This window comes from Panthera leo, chromosome C2, assembly GCF_018350215.1.
Source record: "Panthera leo isolate Ple1 chromosome C2, P.leo_Ple1_pat1.1, whole genome shotgun sequence".
NCBI classification, from domain to species: Eukaryota; Metazoa; Chordata; class Mammalia; order Carnivora; family Felidae; genus Panthera; species Panthera leo.
The window spans coordinates 132531739-132551544 of NC_056687.1; the positions used below are offsets into that span (position 1 = coordinate 132531739).

Consider the following 19806-nt stretch of genomic DNA (forward strand, 5'->3'; position numbering starts at 1 on the left):
ATGATTCTTAAACCTGTAGCATTTTGTTTTATGCATCTATTTATGAATACCTCTGTTGCACCTGTATTAAATATGTAGAAAGGCAAAAAAAAAAAAAAAAAATCCCACTATACCATCTTGTTGACAAATTCTTTTAAGTTTTTAGAAATTTTTAAATATTTTCTTTCCTCAGCTTTCTAAGATAAAAATGAACTTGTCCAGAGTCTACTGACAGTCATTTTATTTTTTACTGACAGTCATTTTAAGTAGGATTTTTCCTCTCAATTTTTTACTTCCTTAAAGTTTGAGAGGCATTGTCCTACACCATTTTTATTCCTGCATCTTTAAGACTTATTTTCAGAGTGCAAAAGCTTGTTAAAAAGATGTATTTCTTAGGGTGCTTGGGTGGCTCAGTCGGTTAAGTGTCTGTGCAGACAGCTCAGAGCTTGGAGACTGCTTTGGATTCTGTGTCTCCCTCTCTCTCTGGCCCCGCTCCCTGTCTCAAAAATAAACATTAAGGGGGGCGCCTGGGTGGCTCGGTCGGTTGAGCGTCCGACTTCAGCTCAGGTCATGATCTCACAGTTTGTGGGTTCAAGCCCCGCGTCGGGCTCTGTGCTGACAGCTTGGAGCCTGTTTCGGATTCTGTGTCTCCCTCTCTCTCTGCCCCTCCCCTGTTCATGTTCTGTCTCTGTCTCAAAAATAAATAAACGTTAAAAAAATAAATAAATAAATAAAAATAAACATTAAGGGGAAAAAAAAAAAAAAGATGTATTTCTTGGAAGACTGCTCCTAAGCAGGCAGAGCCTGAGCTTCTTTAATATCCACACTGAGATTATCTTGCAGTTAAGGAAAAATCACCTTTAAATTATCTCAAATATGTCCATTTTATTGTCATTGTTTATTTTACAGATAGGTTTTTATTTTTTCTCGTTAAATCTTTTTTTTTCTTCTCATTAAATCTTAATAGCATTGATTTATGCTACTAAACTCTGTAATAACAATTTTAGAGTTGGATACCTGAGGAAACTCCTGGAAGGCTCCCATAGTCTCCTGACTTCTTTCAGAAGAACCGCCAATCACAATCAAGGGCCTGAAAAATTCGTTGTTTTAAAAGAGAATTACAAATAAGATAGACATGTAAAATACTGAGGAAAGTGCCCAATAAGTAAACAGCAATGTATGTTGACAGAGAAAATTTCAACAAACTAAATATTTAGTAGGCAACCGGATATGAGAGAACCCTTCTTTAATTCCTTAATTTCAGAAAAATCTGAAATTTATAGTAAATGCTTTTCCTCCATGCCTCCCTCTTCCCAAGTCCTTCTGGATATGATGCTAAATCTCTACGTGTGATAACGTAAAATAACTTTTTATGCCCTTCCCATTATTAGTCTTGGGATTAAGAGGAGGAAACAATTGTTTTTCACACCTTCCTAAGTAAGTCTATTTGGAAATGATGGAGTGAAAGAAACTCCACACCAATAATCCAATCTTATCCTTCAAGGAGAAGAAAAGTTATGGCAAACTTAAAAGTTACAAAAAACAAAGTCAGGCCCTAAAGAAGGTAAAGAAAGAGAAAGACTAGGAAGGGAGAAAGAAGGCATATGTCAAGAAAGTGAACAATGCCCTCCTACTAGGACATTAGTCTAAATAACACTAAAATACTTAATCTTCTTTCATATTCCTAGTATTAAAGAAGATTAAATATTTTATGAATTGACTAGAACATAACCCCCCTCTAACATGATCTTATTGGCTAAAGCATGGATCTTTGATCTTCTTTAGTAACAGATTCATTTAAAACCATTTCCTCTAAGAACTGCAAGTTACAAATACTGTATATTTTCAATCTTTGGAGTTCTGTTGGGATTCCCTTTATGGCCTCCACATGGTTAGTTTTTACTTTTAAACTACTATAAGAAGAAAGGAAAGAAGGCATCTGGCAAGAAAGCGGACAATGTCCTTCCTACTAGGACATTGGTGTAAATAATATCTAAATATTTACTCTTCCTTCATACTAGGATGATACTTCTTTGTATGAAGGAAGATTAAATGTTTTATGAATTGGCTAGCACATAACTCCTTTTAACATGACCTTACTGGTTAACCCCAAAGATGGGGTTAAGTGCAAGGTCAAAGAGTAAGTACTAAAGAGCTTATATAGCAAACTCAAAAAATCTAAGAATTTCAATTGTCTTGCTAGTTATGCAAAACAAGATAAAGAACGGGATACATTCTTACATTCTGAGCTGAGGTGTTTTAAAAATAATTCTGCACTTAAAGAGAACTGCACACACATTCACATATATAGAGAGACACATACACATACATATACACACACACTCCAAAATGTGTTGGTTTTTTTAAAGGTTTATACACAGTATAGTTTTAATGAGTTAAGCATAAGCCTGTTCCCACAAGCTTCTACACGTAAGTTTATAAACACTTCTATCTTAATGAAAGATGAATATGAATGACATGTTATACACTGTCTAGTGTCTATGAGTTAAACACAGAGCTATCACCATATGCTTCTACACATACGTTTAGAAACACATATCTTGGGACACCTGGGTGGCTCAGTCGGTTAAGCGTCTGACTTCAGCTCGGGTCACGATCTCACAGTCCGTGAGTTCAAGCCCCATGTCGGGCTCTGTGCTGACAGCTCAGAGCCTGGAGCCTGCTTCAGATTCTGTGTCTCCCTCTCCTCTGCCCCTCCCCTGCTCATGCTCTGTCTCTGTCTCAAAAATAAATAAAAACATTAAAAAAATTTTTTTAAAGAAACACTTATATCTTTTTTATTTTTAGTAGGCTCCATGCCCAATGTAGGGTTTGAACTTACGACCCTGAGATTAAGAGTCCCATGCTTTACAAAATAAACCAGACAGGCACCCCTAGAAATGCTTATATCTTAATGAAGGAAGATGTTACTTGAAAGAAGGTTTATACACAAGGGAGACTTCATGAATTAAGCATACGTGTATTCCCATACGCTTCTACACATAAGTTTTCCAAAAACTCAAAAATGTGTTTACCTCTAAGTAAGATTACTGATATTTTTTTGTTTTTCTTCCCAATACTATTCTTAATTTAATTTTTTACCAAGCCATTCCCTCAAGCACCTGATTCCAGGTCTTCTCGCACTAGATCACTGGTTGTTCCAGTAGGTAAAATCACACACTGACATTTAAGAAAATGTTTTCAGTAATAGCAATTTAATTACCAACAGTTCATGTTTGCATTTGCCATACCACCCAAAGCATGGATGAGACCTGGACCAGAAACAACAAGGCATACGCCAGGCCTAGAAGCAAAACAGAATTTATTTTATTAAAAGCAGGTCAAGTGGAACAGGTGATTATATCACTTTAGGGGGAAACATGGCAACTTTCTTGGACTTCAAAGGAAGGACATACAGGTCTTTACTACAATTGGTAAAGCAATTATTAGAATATTTTGTGAATTACAAAAGAAACAAAAGAAAGATTCTATCAGTCTTCCTGCAACAAAGAAGAGACCCATCATCTTCACACTATATTTCACTAACTTCTTCATATTTTGAACCTCTTCATATTTTAAAGAGGTTATATTTGGGCCCCATTGACTTAACTGCATACAAAAGCAAATTTTTGACGTGGAGTACATTTTTATGTGGAAAAATATCTTTAAAAAATTTTAATAGATAAATATGTCAATTGATATCTGACAGAAAGTAATTCTGAAATGGAATGATCTGCCTCAAGTTTTTTAAAAATTTAATTTGAATGCTTTACCCTAGATGTGACTTTCTAACTTCAGAACACTCAAGGAAAAAGTATCTCCATATATAATTCAGTTTGCCATTTTATATTCACAAAGTAATTTCTTAAGAAACTCTGTTTAAGACAGCCTTTAAAAGAAACAGAAATAAAACATAGACTTGAGTTTACCTGCCTGTCAGATATCCAATCGCAGAGGCAGCATAACAAGCCTACAAAGAAAAAATACTGGGACTTAAGCATACTGGGATCATTACAGTAAGTACATGTATAAATATTTACTATTAAATAAAAAACTAGAACAGAGTGGTAAAGGAGGAAGTGGAATGCTTTCAGTTTTAACAAGTAATGTTCTACCTGTAAATTTCAAGTAATGGCTTAGGTATGTAATCTAGCTCTTAGTGTTTCAAGGAATTTGTCTATATCATCTAGTTTATTAATAATATCCTCTTAGATTATTATTAATAATATCTGCAAGATCAACAGAAATGTTCTCCCTCATTCCTAACATTGGCATTTTATGTTTTCTCTCTTTTATTCTTCACCAGTCTTGCTAGGGATTTATCAAATTTATTAATCTTTTAAAAGAACCAATTTTTGGCTTTGTTGATTCTACTGTTAGATTCTACTGTTGTTTTCTATTTCACTGATTTCTGCTCTTGTATTTATTATTTTACTCCTTTCATTTTAGATTTAGTTCGGTTTTCTTTCTCTAGCTTCTTAAAATATAAGCTTAAAGCATGGATTTTTAAAAATCTTCTTTGGTAATAGATTTACTTAAAGCTATTTCTTCTAAGAACTGCTTTAGCTCTACCTTACAAGTTTGAAATCTCATCTTTTCTATATCATTCAATTCAAAATATTTCTTATTTTCTGCTGTGATTTCTTCCTCAACCCATTGGTTAGTTAGGGTTCATAGTGATGTGTCCTTTTTCATTCCTGCTATTAGTAATTTGTATTTTCTCTCTTTCATTTTTGACCACTCTGCCCTAAAGTTTTTTAGATTTTACCAATCCTTAAAAACGTTTAGCAAGTATCAAATATGTTATCTCACTTTCAAGTTTGGGGATTTTCTAGTTATCTTTCTGTTACTGAATTTATTTCTACGCTGTCAGGTTACATATACTGTATGTTTTCAATCTTTGAAGATTTGTTGAGATTCCCTTTATGGCCTCCATATGGTTAGTTTTTACTTTTCTTTTTTATTTTATTTTTTTATGTTTATTTATTTTTGAGGGGGACAGAGGCAGAGAGAGGGGAGGGGCACAGAGAGAGGAAGATAGAATATCTGAAGCTTGGACCCCTGAACCCTGAGATCATGACATGAGCTGAAGTTGGATGCTTAACAAACTGAGCCACCCAGGCACCCTGGTTAGGTTTTACTTTTAAACTACCCTTCAACTGCACAGGAAAAAGGGGAGGTGCTAAATTAAATACAAGATAACCTGAAAAACTGCTAAATACTCTCTCAAATAAATCCTTTTTCTTAGTCTGAGACATCTTTTTCTAGTATTATTTCTTCTCATTTTTTTTTTAGAAATAGTAATGAAAATGATATTTTTCTAAACTCCATTCAATTTTATGTGTAGTAGACTTAACTTAAATAAACGTTTAGGATATAAGTGTAAAAAAAATTAAAAATAAATTTTTAAGAATCTTTAACTGCTACCACTACCATATGCCCAACTAAGAAAGGGCACACCGGCTCCATGCCGTTTCTTTGTTACTATTCTCCACTGGCCCTTATCACTTTCCCTTTTGCACACAAGACCAAATTCACACAGGACAGTAATAAGACAACTCCAAAAACGCAAGTGCATAAAATATAATGTCTGGTGCAATCTGAACACTGAAAAACACTGTCCACTTATTAAAGCGGGGTAAGAAATATTGCTACAGAATGCAAAATACAAAGCAACATATACCAAAAATTATATGCTTCTGGTAGCAAATGTCAAAAGCTGAAAGGAACTCTTTTTATGATCATAAAACATGTATTTCTCTACCAAATTAGCTCCACTCACAAGCAGAATGCTGTGTGTAGTACTTAAGAGAGCAGACTCTAGAACTGAATTGTTTTGATTCGAATCTTGCTCCTCTCCTTTCTGCTGTGTAATTTTGGCAAGTTCCTCTGTACCCTGGCTTCCTTATCTATAAAATGAACATGACTGACAGCACTGCTCTGCGGATGAAATCAGTTAACATATGTAAAACATTCAGAACATTGCCTGCACAGTTAGTCCTCAGTAACTGTCACATTCCCAACAGTGTGCCTCCTCCCTGGAAAGCCAGTCAGCGTATGTCTTGATCACGCTAAGGATCTGATGAAAGACCACCAGGTCACAACCATCCACAACCAACTACCTTTCTCTTTAGTACAAATGTGTAATTGGACGCCAAGTCCTCTTCGGCCTCTTGAATGGCTTCTGAATCTGTTCTCACACTCTCCTTTCATCACCCTGTCATTACCCTGAATTCAGGCACTAGTTAAGTCTTCCTGAGTACTGTACTGCGAAGAGTCATGTTGACTGAGGGGACTATGTACCGGGAATGTCCTACAGGCATCTCAGTCATCAAATTTGCATTCATTACCTTTTCCCTCCAAACTGGTTCTTCCATCTGTATTCCCTATCTGAGTCAGAGGTGCTGGGATCCTCCTAGTCAGTTAAGCAAGCCCACATCTAAGAATCGTCTCCAGAAGAGCCTGTCCTCTCCTTCCTAGTTGGTTAATGCCCACTCATACTTCAAGACAGCTCAGGGATCATCTCCAGGAAACCTTTTCTGAAGCTTTAGGCTGAGCTGAGTACCCTTTTCTGGACTTCCATAGCACCCTGAATATATCTCTATCATAGCACTTATCACATTATAATAAAATTGTCTGTTTATGTCTGTCTCCACAGCCAGGTTATAAGCTCCTCAAGTACAAGGAAAGTATGTCATTCATCTCCATATTCCATATGTCCAATAAAGCACCTGGGACCTATGGAGGCCCTCCACTGAGATTACAGGGACTGAAATAAAACTTCAAGCTGCCCTGCTGATCCATACTCTGTACTACCATGATTTCTAGAGTACAAATCTAATTATGTCTCCCACCTATTTCGAAAAACCTTTCAGGTCTCATTCAATGCTTACTAAAAAAGTCCACATTCCTTTTCCAGCCATAGACTTTCTATAACCTCCCCTTGGTCTACCTATTCAGTCTCACAGCTCATTGTGCCTTTAAGCTATTTTGATGAAACAGCATGAACAAACCTTGCCTTCACGGGTAATCTTCTCTGTCCCACTCAGAGAGAACCAGTCGTCCTTTATGTGCACCATTCCTTTATATATATATATATATATATATATATATATATATATATATATTTTTTTTTTTTTTTTTTTTTTTTTTTTTTTTTTTGAGAGAAAGAGACAGATACAAATAGAGTGCAAGCAGGGAAGGGGCAAAGAGACAGGGAGACACAGAATCTGAAGCAGACTCCAGGCTATGAGCTGTCAGCACAGAGCCCGACAGGGTCTCGAACCCATGAACCACAAGATCATGACCTGAGCTGAAGTCAGACACTTAACTGACTGAGCCACCCAGGTGCCCCTATGTGCACCATTCCTTATATATACATTTTTTGTTTTATTTATTTATTTTTGAGAGAGAGAGAGAGAGAGAGAGAGAGAGAGAGAATGCACGTGAGCCAGAGAGGGGCAGTGAGAGGGAGAGAGAATCCTAAGCAGACTCTACCCTGTTAGCCCAGAGCGAGACATGGGGCTCGATCTCATGAATCATGAGATCATGACCTAAGTCAAAATCAGGAGTTGGATGCTTAGCTGATTGAGCTGCCCAGGTGCCCCTTATACATACATTTATAAGTATACTATTATAATTACCTCACCTTCCCAAACTTAAAGATCACAACTAAACCTGGTTCCTGAAGGAAATATTGAAATATAACCCTCTAGATTTGGGCTTGCTTGACTGACTAGGTGAATCACAGTGCCACTGACTCAAATCATGAATACAGAGGGAAGAGCCAATCTGGAGGGAAAACGTAGTGATTTCAAAATCAAACATGGGTTTCAGATACCTGTAAGACGTTCCTGATATATATTTCCCTCAGTCATGTGACTCGTTCCAATAGTCAGAAGACGACTTATACACCAGTACCTGGTAAGTACTCAATAAATATTTGGTGTTTGAAGAAGAAACCAAACGTTCCACCTTCATAAAAAACAGTAAAATGTAAGTTATTTTATTACATTTTACTTACTGACTTATTAATAGATCAATAGCCTTATTTTCTCACATAGACGACAGAATAGAATATTGTTCCCACTAAGAAGATAGAAATGATACAAACTCAAGACCTGATTTAAGATTTTAAAAAACCCATACTCCTCAAATCTTACACTTAAGGCCTGCCATTCAATTAATAAACAATGTGGTAAGCATTTACATCATGCAAAAGCCCCAAACAAGCCAGGCACTCTGGGGATATAACAAATGAACTACAACTCCTGCTCTCTAGGAGCCTACATGTGATGGCAGAGAAAGGGTACCACTTACGGAGGTCAAGGCAGCTGTCTGGGCAACAGATGGTAAGAGCCTGAATTAGAGAGCAACAAACAGTGAGAGTGCAAAGCAGGAATACTTAGCTTTAGATGGACTGACAGGATATGACGCTGCAGAAGTAGTTTCTTGATCTTTTAAACCAGCACATAGTAAGCACTGAGACTGGGTTGACAAAATGTCTTATCTTCCTTTCTTTTGCTTCCAAATAAGCCTCTAAGAAGAGTGGTTGCATGATGCAGTGGAAGGAGGACTGGACTGGGATTTAGGACACCAGAGTTCGAATCATGGCTTTCCCATTTGTGAACCTATTACCTTGCAGGGCCATCTACCATATAACATGAGAGCCTTGGCCTTCACCCATTCATCTCGTAGGAAAGGCCTGAGCACCTATCATCTGCTAGGCACTGGGGATACAGATGCGTCAAGAAGAAATAATATCCCCACTCTCCTGGATCTCACAGCCTAATAGGGAAGTCAGACCACACATATAATACACAGAAAGATATATATCATAACAGGTAGTTATGAGAGGACAGAGGGACTGAATTCAGACCAGGAAAAGTGTCCCTTTCAGTTCCAACGCTCTAGACTTGGCAGAGAACAACCCGGTGTAGTGTCAAGAGCATGGACTCCAGACCCCAGAATACTTGGGTTCAAATCCTGGCTTCTGACACTAGCAACTTGTCACCTCGGGCAAATTACTCAACCTCTCTGTGTCAACTAGGATTAACAAAAACAGTTCTTGCTTCATAGGATTGATGTGCTTGGTCTGCTTGAAGAACGGTGGTAAGGGCTGAGTGTCTGCGATGAATATCTGCTGCTATTATCAATCATTCCCAATAACGCTTTCGGCCCCCACTGTCCATACTCACCGCTTGCTCATTCCTCATCCCGACATATCTGATGCCCATCTTCTGGGCCGCAACGGCGATTTCGGTCACTGGGATACCTACGATGCCAAACATGTACTCCACATCCTGGGGGCCAAGAACAGGGGAGTAAATGCCCGGGCCCGCGCCACACCGTTCCCTCCCGGGGCGCTCAAAGGAAAGCCTCAAGGAAAACCTCCCCACCTCCCACCGCACCGCTCTCCTTGTCTCCAAGACAACGTCTCCGCCCCCCCGCCGGCTTCCGTAGGAGAGTCCACCGTACTTGGGTTTTCAGGGCCTGGGCGATGACTTCAGCACCAGAAACCTGCTCCTCGTCTCCGTCGCTACATGCGGCTCTGTTAGTCTCCGACATCTTCCACCTAAAACTTCGAGATGCTCTCGCAGTCAAAAATCAAGCTGACACGTAGACGCCCAGCAAAATAAAGTCGGGGGGACAGCCGCTCACCAATTGTGGAAACCGCTCCTCTGACTGACAAGGAGGAAGGCAACCAACCAATTTGAAAAGCGGGAAGGAAAAGGCGGGGCTTAAATCCGTCGGCTCGCAGCGTGAGTTGAGAATGTAAACACACTCCTCCAATCAGAGCCGTGCCCTTTTCCCAGCTCCTCCATTCGCGGGGCCAGAGTGCCAGAAGGAGGCGGGACTAGCAGGAGGCTGAGACCTATGCCAAGCAGGTGAGACGCGGAGCCTCTGAGGCCTCTAGCTCCTCTGTGCCTACCCTCCGGAGGCATTTGGGGGTTCGCTAAGGCGAGTGGAGCACACGCAGAGTAGGAGCGGAAGGAGGGCTAGGAGCACTAGCGGAAGGGGGCGTGGCGGGCGCTCTCGCCTCCGCCCCCCCCCCCCCCCCGGGGCGCCCTAAGGGCCTAGGCAGGTTTCGCAAAGGCTGCTGGGACCCGGGTGGGCTGGGTGGAGCCTAGCCTAGTGCAAAGTTGAATTTCGGTCGGGTTGTGCTTCCAGGTATGCCGTGTACTAGGCGTTTACTACACGCTTTTTGGTTTACACGCTTTTTTGTAACTAAAGAAGTTTCACAACTATGTAGTTCCTGAAACATAGTCAATAGTACACGTCAGTTAAATCCATAAACGGATTTACTCTTTATCCCAATATACATGGGGACACCGAATTTCCAACCAAAAGACAAAGTAATTTTGCCCAGAGCCATTGAACCCATCCCATTCTTCAGAATCCCCAGCTTGTACTCTACTCACTGTTTAGCCCTTAGGCTACAAGAGACAAGAAGGAACCCTTGAACCTAGTTACATTTGACCATTGTTTTCTCTAACCCTTGCGACTAGCCCACTCTTCCTCTCCACTCTCCATTCTTGTCTTTCCAAAATCAGGAAATGTGGGTTTTCATAATTTTTAGATTTAGTCCCTGTCTACCACCAGTCCCTGTAGCTTGATAACCTTTTAAAACGCATTTTTGAGCGAAAAAGATGTTTGTAGTGCAATTTCTGAGGGTGTGGTCTCCCTCCAGGTCCTGAAACCACCGGTTCAGTAATAAAATCTCCATAACAAAGAGTGGAACTTTAAATTTTTGAGGATTTGGAGTGTTTCAAAGCAAAAAGGCAAGTAATATGTGGAAGGTAGAGAGAGGAGAAGGGAGTGGATCATGGGTAGAGGAATGAGTGAAAAGCACTGGAAGTGAAAGGATTTCTAAATCCAGAGGTTTTCCAACTGTAGTCATGGGCCCTTCCAAAAGGTCTTCTTTTTGGCGGCTCAAGCCCTAACCTCCCACTCTAAAGACAAGAGAGTGAAATAGTTACCTCCCTGGATACGGGACCTAGCCTAAGGTAGCCGATCAAAGAGGGAGATTTCTTTGATGTTTCAGAGTTCCTCTAAAATATAAATGCAGGTGTTGCATTTCCACTCCAAAATGTATCCATATTTTAATATAAGTATTATCTTTTTATGAGGTAAAATAAACATGCAATTAAATGTACAGGTCACAAAGAAGTTTTGACAATTGGCTATACCTATGTAATCGCCACCCAAAATAAAAATGACATTTTAAACTTACCAGTCAAGTGAAATTGATGTTCCAGAAAGATGCAAAATGTTCTTTGTGTGGCTTTGAATAGTCCTGTTCTTTGTCTCCCGTCTCTGAGAAGCATGGACCCCACCCTCCTCTATCAGGTAGTATTGTTTATATCAACACTTATGTGACAGTCTGTACTACCATTGTATCAGAATCACTTGGAAAGCTTTTTAAAAATGCAGTTGCTTAGGCCCTACACCACATCTTCTGAATCAGTGAGTTAGGACAAGTTAGGCACCTATATATTTTTTAAAGCTGCTACCTAATTTTGATTTGCAGCCTGACTTGGGAACCCCTAGCTCTGTACTCATGGTTGAGGCATTAGTTAACAATGAAATGTGTGACTGCCTGTTACCAAAGTAATACTGTTGATTCGTTTGGATTTACAGGTTCAAGGCTACTTGTTGGACATTGGCAGCACAGACCGTGTAGATCGTTAGTCCATTCATGGGACCTTGTGTCTACTTCTGTGTCAAAAGAATCATGGACAAAATCACTCCACATAAAGTGTTGTGAAAACTGTGCCATGAATTGGAACAAGTCCCCTGAATTTAGATTAATGGGTTTTACAAAAAGGATAAATTCTCAACTGACTGGATTCTGGCCTTTAGCAAGGGGAAAAGTCAATGAGACTATTTAAACTTGCTTTCACCTTTGTATCTTTGGTTCAGGGTACAACGTTCCACTGTGTACTTGGTCAGATGATTCAGCAGAAGTGATCCTTGTCCCCAGGATTAGCAAGCACTGAGAGCAACTCCTTTCCATCCAATTGTGGTTACAGGATTCTGCTGTGATTTATCCAGGCCCTTCCATGCAAACTTTGTAAGCATTAACCACATTCTTTATTACTTTGATTGGTGGTAGGCATGGAATTTTATTTGTTGCATGTTTTATTGGAATTTTTTTGTTTGATTTTGTTTCTTTATCCATGGAATGAGGTCAAAGGAGGAATAAGTCTGAGTTGGTTTTTTTTTTTTTTTTTTAGAAAAGGCTAACACAATGATAATATGCTCTCTAAAGCACAGAGCTGGGATGACTGGGTGGCTCAGTTGGTTAAGTGTCTGATTCTTGATCTCAGCTCAGGTCTTGATCTCATGGTCATGAGTTCAAGCCCCACATTGGGCTTCGTGCTGGGTGTGAAGGCTACTTAAAGAAATAAAATAATAAACAAAACAAACAAAGAGCAGAGGTGGTCATCAAAGTGTCTATGCCCAAGTTCATCTGGGTAAAGAGAATATCCAGGCAACCAGGTAACTTATTAAGAGTTGCAAATATAGTGCCTAGAGAAAATATATTCTCTAAAGGCAGTTTCTAAAAGTAATAGTAACTCCTCAGGCCCCCAAATTATGATAGTATGTTTTAATTTCAGTAAACAAAGACACTAAAAATCCTTGTGATTATTTAAAAAGCAAAACACCAGCTGAACCTATAAGAAATTGTCTCACAAACCTATGTTATCAAGATGTGAAGTGTTTGGTTATCAAGTGAAGAAATGAATTAGGGTTATCTGTGATATATTATAGAATGGCTGAAAAGAAAAGAAAATTGGCTGAAATAAAAGAAAGCTGAAACTAAGTACCTTAAAAACAAACAAAAAGCAAGCAACAATAACAAAAAGAAAAAAGGATATCTATGTAGAATACTCTTTTTAAAACCAACAATGAAAACCGTACAGCAAGAAATGTGCTATAAAAAAAATGTGTGAACATAATTAGAGCAGAAAATAAAATATAAAATAAAATGTTCTTTGAATAAAATAGGTTAAGTTGATCTTTGCTTCTCATTAAATTGATGGACTGCAAAGTACCAAAGCTCAGAAATAGGCTTGAAGCAAAACCAGTGAAAAGCAGTTTTATTATTGAGGTGTCTGGGACAGGTTTAATGCCTATTACTGGGAGACGGGTACTCGGGGACAGGTACTGGGTTTTTTTTCCAGTTGTCTGTGACCTAGAGAAAGGTTGGATTTCTGCCCTTGGCTAGGACACACAAGCACCTTTTCTCTACATTTGAATGCCAGCTAGACCCAGACCTGGAGTGGGAAACGCAGTTGGGCAGAAACTGAAGAAACATTGTGTCCCTCTTATTGCTGTGTCTTTGTCCATTGTGTGTTTGGTTGTTTGTTTGTTTTTTTTCAATTTAAATTTGGGGTGGTTTGACTTCAGCAATCGTTAAATCACTAATAAACATGTTACTTTATGTAAAGTGCACCAGAAAATGGTGACAACTGTGTGTCATGCTATGAGGATGTAAGAGATTTATCTCAAGTGGCTTAGAAACCGTAATCCAACATTTCTCAGTATGATAGAACCCCACACTTGGGGGTGGCCCATGGTGGGGGTGGGGTGGGGGACAGCTATGACTTATGAAAAATGGTAGCAATAGTTCAATGCTTCTGTTCTCATTTGTTTCTTCTGTTTTGCCATTAGCCTTCATTACAGTCCCTTTCCTTAGCTTTTAAAAGTGTACCTTATTGTTTTGTTTTGCTTTTAATCTGTTCCTCATGTGAGCAACACAAAGAATCCACTCTGGGGCAGAATCTCTGAATGATTCCCGGGGTTCTGAATGGAACTGCTGGGGTGTAATCCCAGGTGAGGGACATCTTCCTGATTAAGAGTTTATACGCCCTTGAACTTCCTTCTATGTCACAACCTTTGAGTTCCCCTTTGGAGCTTACCTGTGACATACTGTTTTATTCACTTTAAAGTTTGTTTATATTTAACATTTACGGCATCTTTCAAACCCATGAACGGGAACAGAGATGGATTCATACACATGTACCCAGCCCCTAGCTCAAGAAATTCATTAAAAATACAGTGAAGCTCCCTGTGGATCCCTTCCCCAGTGCATTTTCCACCCCCTGTGCCATAGAGGTAACCACTATCTTGAATTTGGTGTTTATAATTCCCACATTAGCCATTCTCTTTTTTTTTCTAGTTTTTTAATGTTTTTATTTACGTTTGAGACAGAGAGAGACAGAGCATGAGCGGGGGGGGGGGAGGGGCAGAGAGAGAGGGGGAGGCACAGAATCTGAAGCAGGGTCCAGGCTCTGAGCTGTCAGCACAGAGCTCGATGTGGGACTCAAACTCAGGAACCATGAGATCATGACCTGAGCCAAAGTTGAACATTTAAACGACTGAGCCACCCAGGCACCCCTCACATTATCCATTCTTTACGGGATGGACATTTAGGTTATCTTTAACTTTTCATTGTTATAAACAAATTTCTCTAAACATTTTTGCATGTCCCCTGGTGTACCTGTGTGAGTTTTTATGTATATGTGGCTAGGGGTGGGTCACATCAGTGTTACTAGATATTGCCAAATTGGTCTCCAAAGTTACTGTACCAATTGATAGTCCCACATTCTGTTTATAAGAACTCCCCTTTCTCCACATTCTCAATCATGAAATTTGTAATTTTTGCCAATCTACGTGAATGTGAAATGGCTTCTCATTTGCATTTCCCTGATTACTAATGAAGATACAGGTATAGATATGCCATCTGGGTTTTCTTATTCTGTCAATTGCCTCTTTTATATCTTTTGCCCATTTCTTTATGGATTGTTTATCTTTTTCTTATTTATTTGTAGATATTCTTTATATATTCTGAATGCTTATGCTTTGTCTTTTAACTTTGTTTATAGTTACTTTTGAGGTGCAAAGTTGTGGGGTTTTGGGGTGTGGTCACATTTGACAATTCTTTTCCTGGGCTCCTTCATGTGCCCGTGGTCAGTTGCTAGGTCACTCTGCCACTGGAAGCTGACTGGTAACCCACTGGGGTGGCAGGTATATTGCTACTGAACCCGTTATCGCTCATGATTCAACAGGTGTCCCTGGGCTTCTTCAGATGGTGGCAGCAGATTGCAAAAGGGGACAAACCCCATTGTGGAACCTTTGTGTATCATGGTTGCTAACATCCTATCAGCTAAAGCAAGTTACATGGCCGAGTTCAGACTCTGACTAAGATGGCATTAAAAGTGACATGATAAAGAAACATGAATATGGAGAGAGGAATCGTTGCTAGCCATTTTTGCTAGTCAATTTCCCAAAATATCCATTTTCCATTTACGGTATAGTTCATTCTTATCCCAATGATCCATAGTGTCATCTCTGTTATACTGTCAAGTTTCCATATATGTATGTGGTCTGTCTCTGTACTCTGCTCTTTCTTAATTTTTTTGAAATAAGTCTTATGTTGGTAGGGAAGTCCTTCTGTTTTGTTCTTTTGAAAACACCTTGTCAGTTGCTATAATGTCCTATTGCTGCTATAACAGATTACCACAAATTTGGTGGCTTAAAAACAACATAAATGCATTATCTTATAGCTCTATAGTTCAGAAGTCTGAAATGGGTCTCCCTGGGATAATATCAAAATGCTGGCAGGACTGTGTTCCTTTCTGGAGGCCTTAAAAGAGACTCCTTCTAGCTTCTAGAGGCTTCCCACATTCTTGGCAATGTGAACAATATCAGGCCTAAACCTTCTCATGCTACCATCCCTCTGGTTCTCCCTCTTCTACTTTCACTCATAAAGGCACTGGTGATTGCATTGAGCCTACCTACATAATGCAGGATAATGTCTATTTTACAGTCAGCTCTTTAGCAACCTTTAAAAATACATATATATGCACACATATAATATATATATGTGTGTGTATATATAGATATCTATATATAGATATCTATATATATCTATAAATATAGAGAGAGATATATATACCTAATATATATATGTGTATATATGTATATATATGTATATAGGTATGTATATGTGTATATATGTATATGTGTGTGTATATATATATGTATATACATATATATAAAGCAGGCTTCACACTCAGCATGGGGCCTAATATGGACTCAATCCCATGATGCTGGGATCATGACCTGAGCCAAAATCAAGAGTTGGATGCTTAACCAACCGAGCCACCCAGGCAACTTTAGCATCTTTAGCAACTTTAGTTCCCTTTTTGCCATGTAACCCAACATACTCATAGGTTCTGGGGATTAGAATGTCTTTAAAGGGCCATTATTCTGCCTACCAGATCTATTCATGGTCTTTTTCTCTTTTCTACATATTATAGAATCAGTCTGTCACATTCCAGTTCATCACTCATTAGGATTTCAATTGGAATTATATTGAATTTATAGATTAATTTGGAAAGAACAATGTCTTTATATTATTGAGTCTTTTTGCCATAAGCATATCTCTCCATTTATTTTATTCTGCTTTAATGTCTTTCAATAAAAATATTTCATCATACTTACTATATTTATTCCTAAGCACCTAACTTTTTATTGATTTTTTTGCATTTTCTAGTTTTAGGGGGCCACTGTATTAGAATGCAATTAATTTTCATATGTTGGTCTTAAATGTAACTATTTTACTATACTTTCCTATTAATTATAATAATTTGTTTATGGATTCTCTTGGATTTCTTTGTAGATAATCATAGAATCAATGAAAGTTTGTTTTTTCTTTTCTTGGTCTTGTATCTTTTCTATTTCTTTTTCTTAGCTTAATGCACTACCTAAGACCTCCAGTACAATATAGATAAGAAGCACTGATAAGTGGCATTTTTGTTTCATTTAACGTGTTAATACAGTGAATTAAGTTGATATACTTTTTCATATTAAATGCTTTATCATTCTTGTGATAAACCTCGTTTGGTCATGATGATGATTTTCTTCTTATACATTGCATAATTCAGTTTGCTATTATTTTTATTTAGACTTTCTACATTTGTGTTTAAGAGTGAGAGTCAACCATTATTTCATTTCTCGAACTATCCTTATCTAGTGTGGGTATCAAGGTTATACCATCTTTTTAAAAATTTTGGGACAGTTTGTATAAAATACGTAGGTGTCAATATCTTCATATAAAAAAAAATACAGTATGTATCTTTTCCTTGAATGTTTGGGAGAATTCCCCTAAAAAGTAGACCAAGATTGGTGCTTCTGGGGAGGAGTCTTTGATAATTTAATTTTTCTTGGATAATTGGTGTGCTTAGTTTTTTTCTTTTTTGGACTTAGTTTTGGTAAATTTTATTTTCCTAGAAAGTTACGTGTTTCATCCACATATCCATTCAACATACATTTGTTCCAGAGTAACAGAAAATCAATTCTAAATCTTTGTTAATGTTCCCTTTTAATTTTTTCTTTATGTTCATGTGCATGTTTATTACTTTTGTTCCTGATCAATCTTGATGGAGATTTGCTTAATTTCATTAGTCTTTTCAGAGAATAAATTTTGTACCCAGGCTCTCTGGAGAAATGGCTACTTCTAGACCTGAGCCAAGGAATGTGCAAGAGAAGCTTGGGACATAGTTTAATGTCAGATTGCAGAAAAGCTATTAGAAACTACTAGGGTAATATCAAGAAGAATCTATAGCTAACGTGAAGAGGCTGCCATTGGCCAAGGATGGGATACTTTGAGTTTCAATAATGATAATAATTGAGATGGAGAGAAACTCATAAAATATGTTTAAATATATGAGTTCATAAATGATATTTTTTAAAGATTTTTTTTTTTAATTTTTAAGTAATCTCCTCACCCAACATGGAGCTCAGGCTTACAACCCTGAAATCAAGAGTTGCATGCTCCACCAACTGAGCCACCCATAAATGATATTTTAAAAAATTGGTCAACTTCAGAGAATAATAGAGAACCAATTCATTGTCTTGAAAACTGATTTTAAAAGGAATGGAAGAGAGAATCTAGCATTTATCCTGCCTTTTTTGTATGCACTGTACCACTAGATAACCAAATAGCAGATAAAATAGAATGTCTTTTTATGAAAAGTATTCCAATTAATAAATTAAATGATGGAATTAGAAAGCTAGCACTTTGCAATCCCCAATGAACATATAAAGGCATTAAGTATCAATGTTTTGTGCTAAGATTATGAGAAGAGAGTTAGACACGTGCCTTGTGATGAAAATACACACTGCCACCCATAGCCTTGCCAAAAGGATGGACACTGAGTCTGATCCAGTTTTGGATCCAGCTGCCAATTGGCAAGAAATAGCAAAGAAAGAGGAAAAGTTTGAACCTCACCATGCATTTGCAATAATACAACCCATTCTGTTGGAAAATCTACAGGTCTAATCTACAGGCTTCTTCAACAAGTTTGTTTTATGGAAATAAAAGGGACGAAAAAGGAAATTCTAGATTGAAAGAGACTTAAAGCCTATATCAATGTTTTAATTTTTTTTTTAATTTACTTTTTTAGTAATCTCTACACCCAACATGGGGCTTGAACTCACGACCCCGAGATCAAGAGTTTCATGCTGTTCTGACTGAGCCAGTCAGGCACCTCAATATATCAGTGTTTTTAAATTAGGAAGACTAAACTATAATGTCTAGGGATGCACATTGGGTCATAAAGCTTTTCTTTCTTTTAAAGGAAGTGATAAGCATAAAAGCCATGGTAGTGGTTAGTTGGTCACTTATGGGTAGAGTTGCCAGATTTAGAAAAACAAAACAGGGCACCCAGGACTCCCAGTTAAATTTGACTTTCAGATAAACAATGAATAATTTTTTAGCACAAGTATGTCCCAATACACTTGTTTATCCAAAAGTCAAGCTTAACTTGGCTTCCTATATTTTATCTGGCAAAATCTTCATTTTATTCAAGATGGTAATGCAGCACTCTTCCCAGCCTTCCTTGTTGCTGGGGGCCAAAGCAATTTAAATGAAGTCAAGGGGCAGGGCTTTGGGGTGGTTCTTCCAGCCTGCAGCAGAGTGGAACTGGGTATGGAAGTCGCGCTGTCTTGCAGTGAGCCCGTGCCTTGTACTGTGAACTTCACAAGTTCACAGGATGGTGAGACGGGGCTGGAGGTGGGTATTTCCCCTTCCTCCGGGTCAGTCAGGCTCTGATAAAACCTTAACTGGTTAGCTCGGTTCTCTTGAGGGCAGCCCTCCTGAAGAACAGAATGCTCTGACTGCTTTCCCCTTCTCCCTGCCAGAAACATGAGATTTTTTCCCAGTGTTCACTGGGACAACCTGGTAGAGCTCTTGGAGGCAAAACTCACAAAAGTGTGAGTACCCTGCCCCCCAAGCTGGAAGTTTTTAACTCTGACTTACCTGCCCTGAGCCTCCAAAATTTGTCCGTTGCAGTTGAAGTTTTCCTGTGCTAGTACTGGCTCCCACGGAGGTTTCTGTGCTTCTCTGTATCCACCTGTCTGTCTCTCTAATTTTGGAGGCAACGGTTTGCCCCGTGACCTCAGTTCTCTGAAACAATTATGAAGAGTTGTTGGTTTTCAGATCTTTTAGGTTTTTACTTGTAAACAATAGAATGGCTCCTTCCAAGCTCCTTATATGCCAGACTGTAAGCCAGAAGTCTCAGCTGGTTTTTTTCCCTTACGTTTTTCAATTTATTAGAAAAACAGGGTAACATTTAAGAAAATATTTTAAATCCCCGTAAGATGACCTGCCATGTTTTCATTAATTCACATTCTCTTCTAGTCTTTGGTCACATGTATACATGTTTTACTTAGCTATTATCGTTGTAAATACAGAAAGATATTTATTATATGTTTATTTAGCACATCTTAAATGTGGCCCATCATTAGAGTCTTCAT

At 38.4% G+C, this 19806-nt stretch overlaps 2 protein-coding genes across 8 annotated transcripts in view; one reads left to right on the plus strand and one right to left on the minus strand.

Annotated features, from left to right (window-relative positions):
* The window catches only part of HACL1 (2-hydroxyacyl-CoA lyase 1), a 56284-nt gene extending 46630 nt beyond the window's left edge, over positions 1-9654 (minus strand). For 3 of the 5 annotated variants that reach the window (XR_006207110.1, XR_006207109.1, XM_042955113.1), the window contains exons 1-5: positions 9457-9654; positions 9177-9281; positions 3909-3949; positions 3203-3283; positions 997-1069 (exon numbers count right to left, since the gene is read on the minus strand). Coding sequence is in view for 1 of the 5 variants with exons in the window: in XM_042955113.1 (XP_042811047.1) it covers positions 997-1069; positions 3203-3283; positions 3909-3949; positions 9177-9281; positions 9457-9546 (390 nt within the window). In the remaining 4 variants the exon portion in view is untranslated. Of the gene's footprint in view, positions 1-996; positions 1070-3202; positions 3284-3908; positions 3950-7819; positions 7954-9176; positions 9282-9456 lie in introns of those variants that run through there. The other 2 variants (XR_006207111.1, XR_006207112.1) reach the window with 2 other exon arrangements.
* A 55-nt stretch (positions 9655-9709) lies between these two features.
* The window catches only part of BTD (biotinidase), a 29855-nt gene continuing 19758 nt past the window's right edge, over positions 9710-19806 (plus strand). Inside the window, exons 1-2 of one of the 3 annotated variants that reach the window (XM_042955114.1) lie at positions 9710-9866; positions 11902-12052. In XM_042955114.1, the coding sequence (XP_042811048.1) occupies positions 12042-12052 (11 nt within the window). In that variant the 5' untranslated portion in view covers positions 9710-9866; positions 11902-12041. Of the gene's footprint in view, positions 9867-10108; positions 10150-11901; positions 12053-19806 lie in introns of those variants that run through there. The other 2 variants (XM_042955115.1, XM_042955116.1) reach the window with 2 other exon arrangements.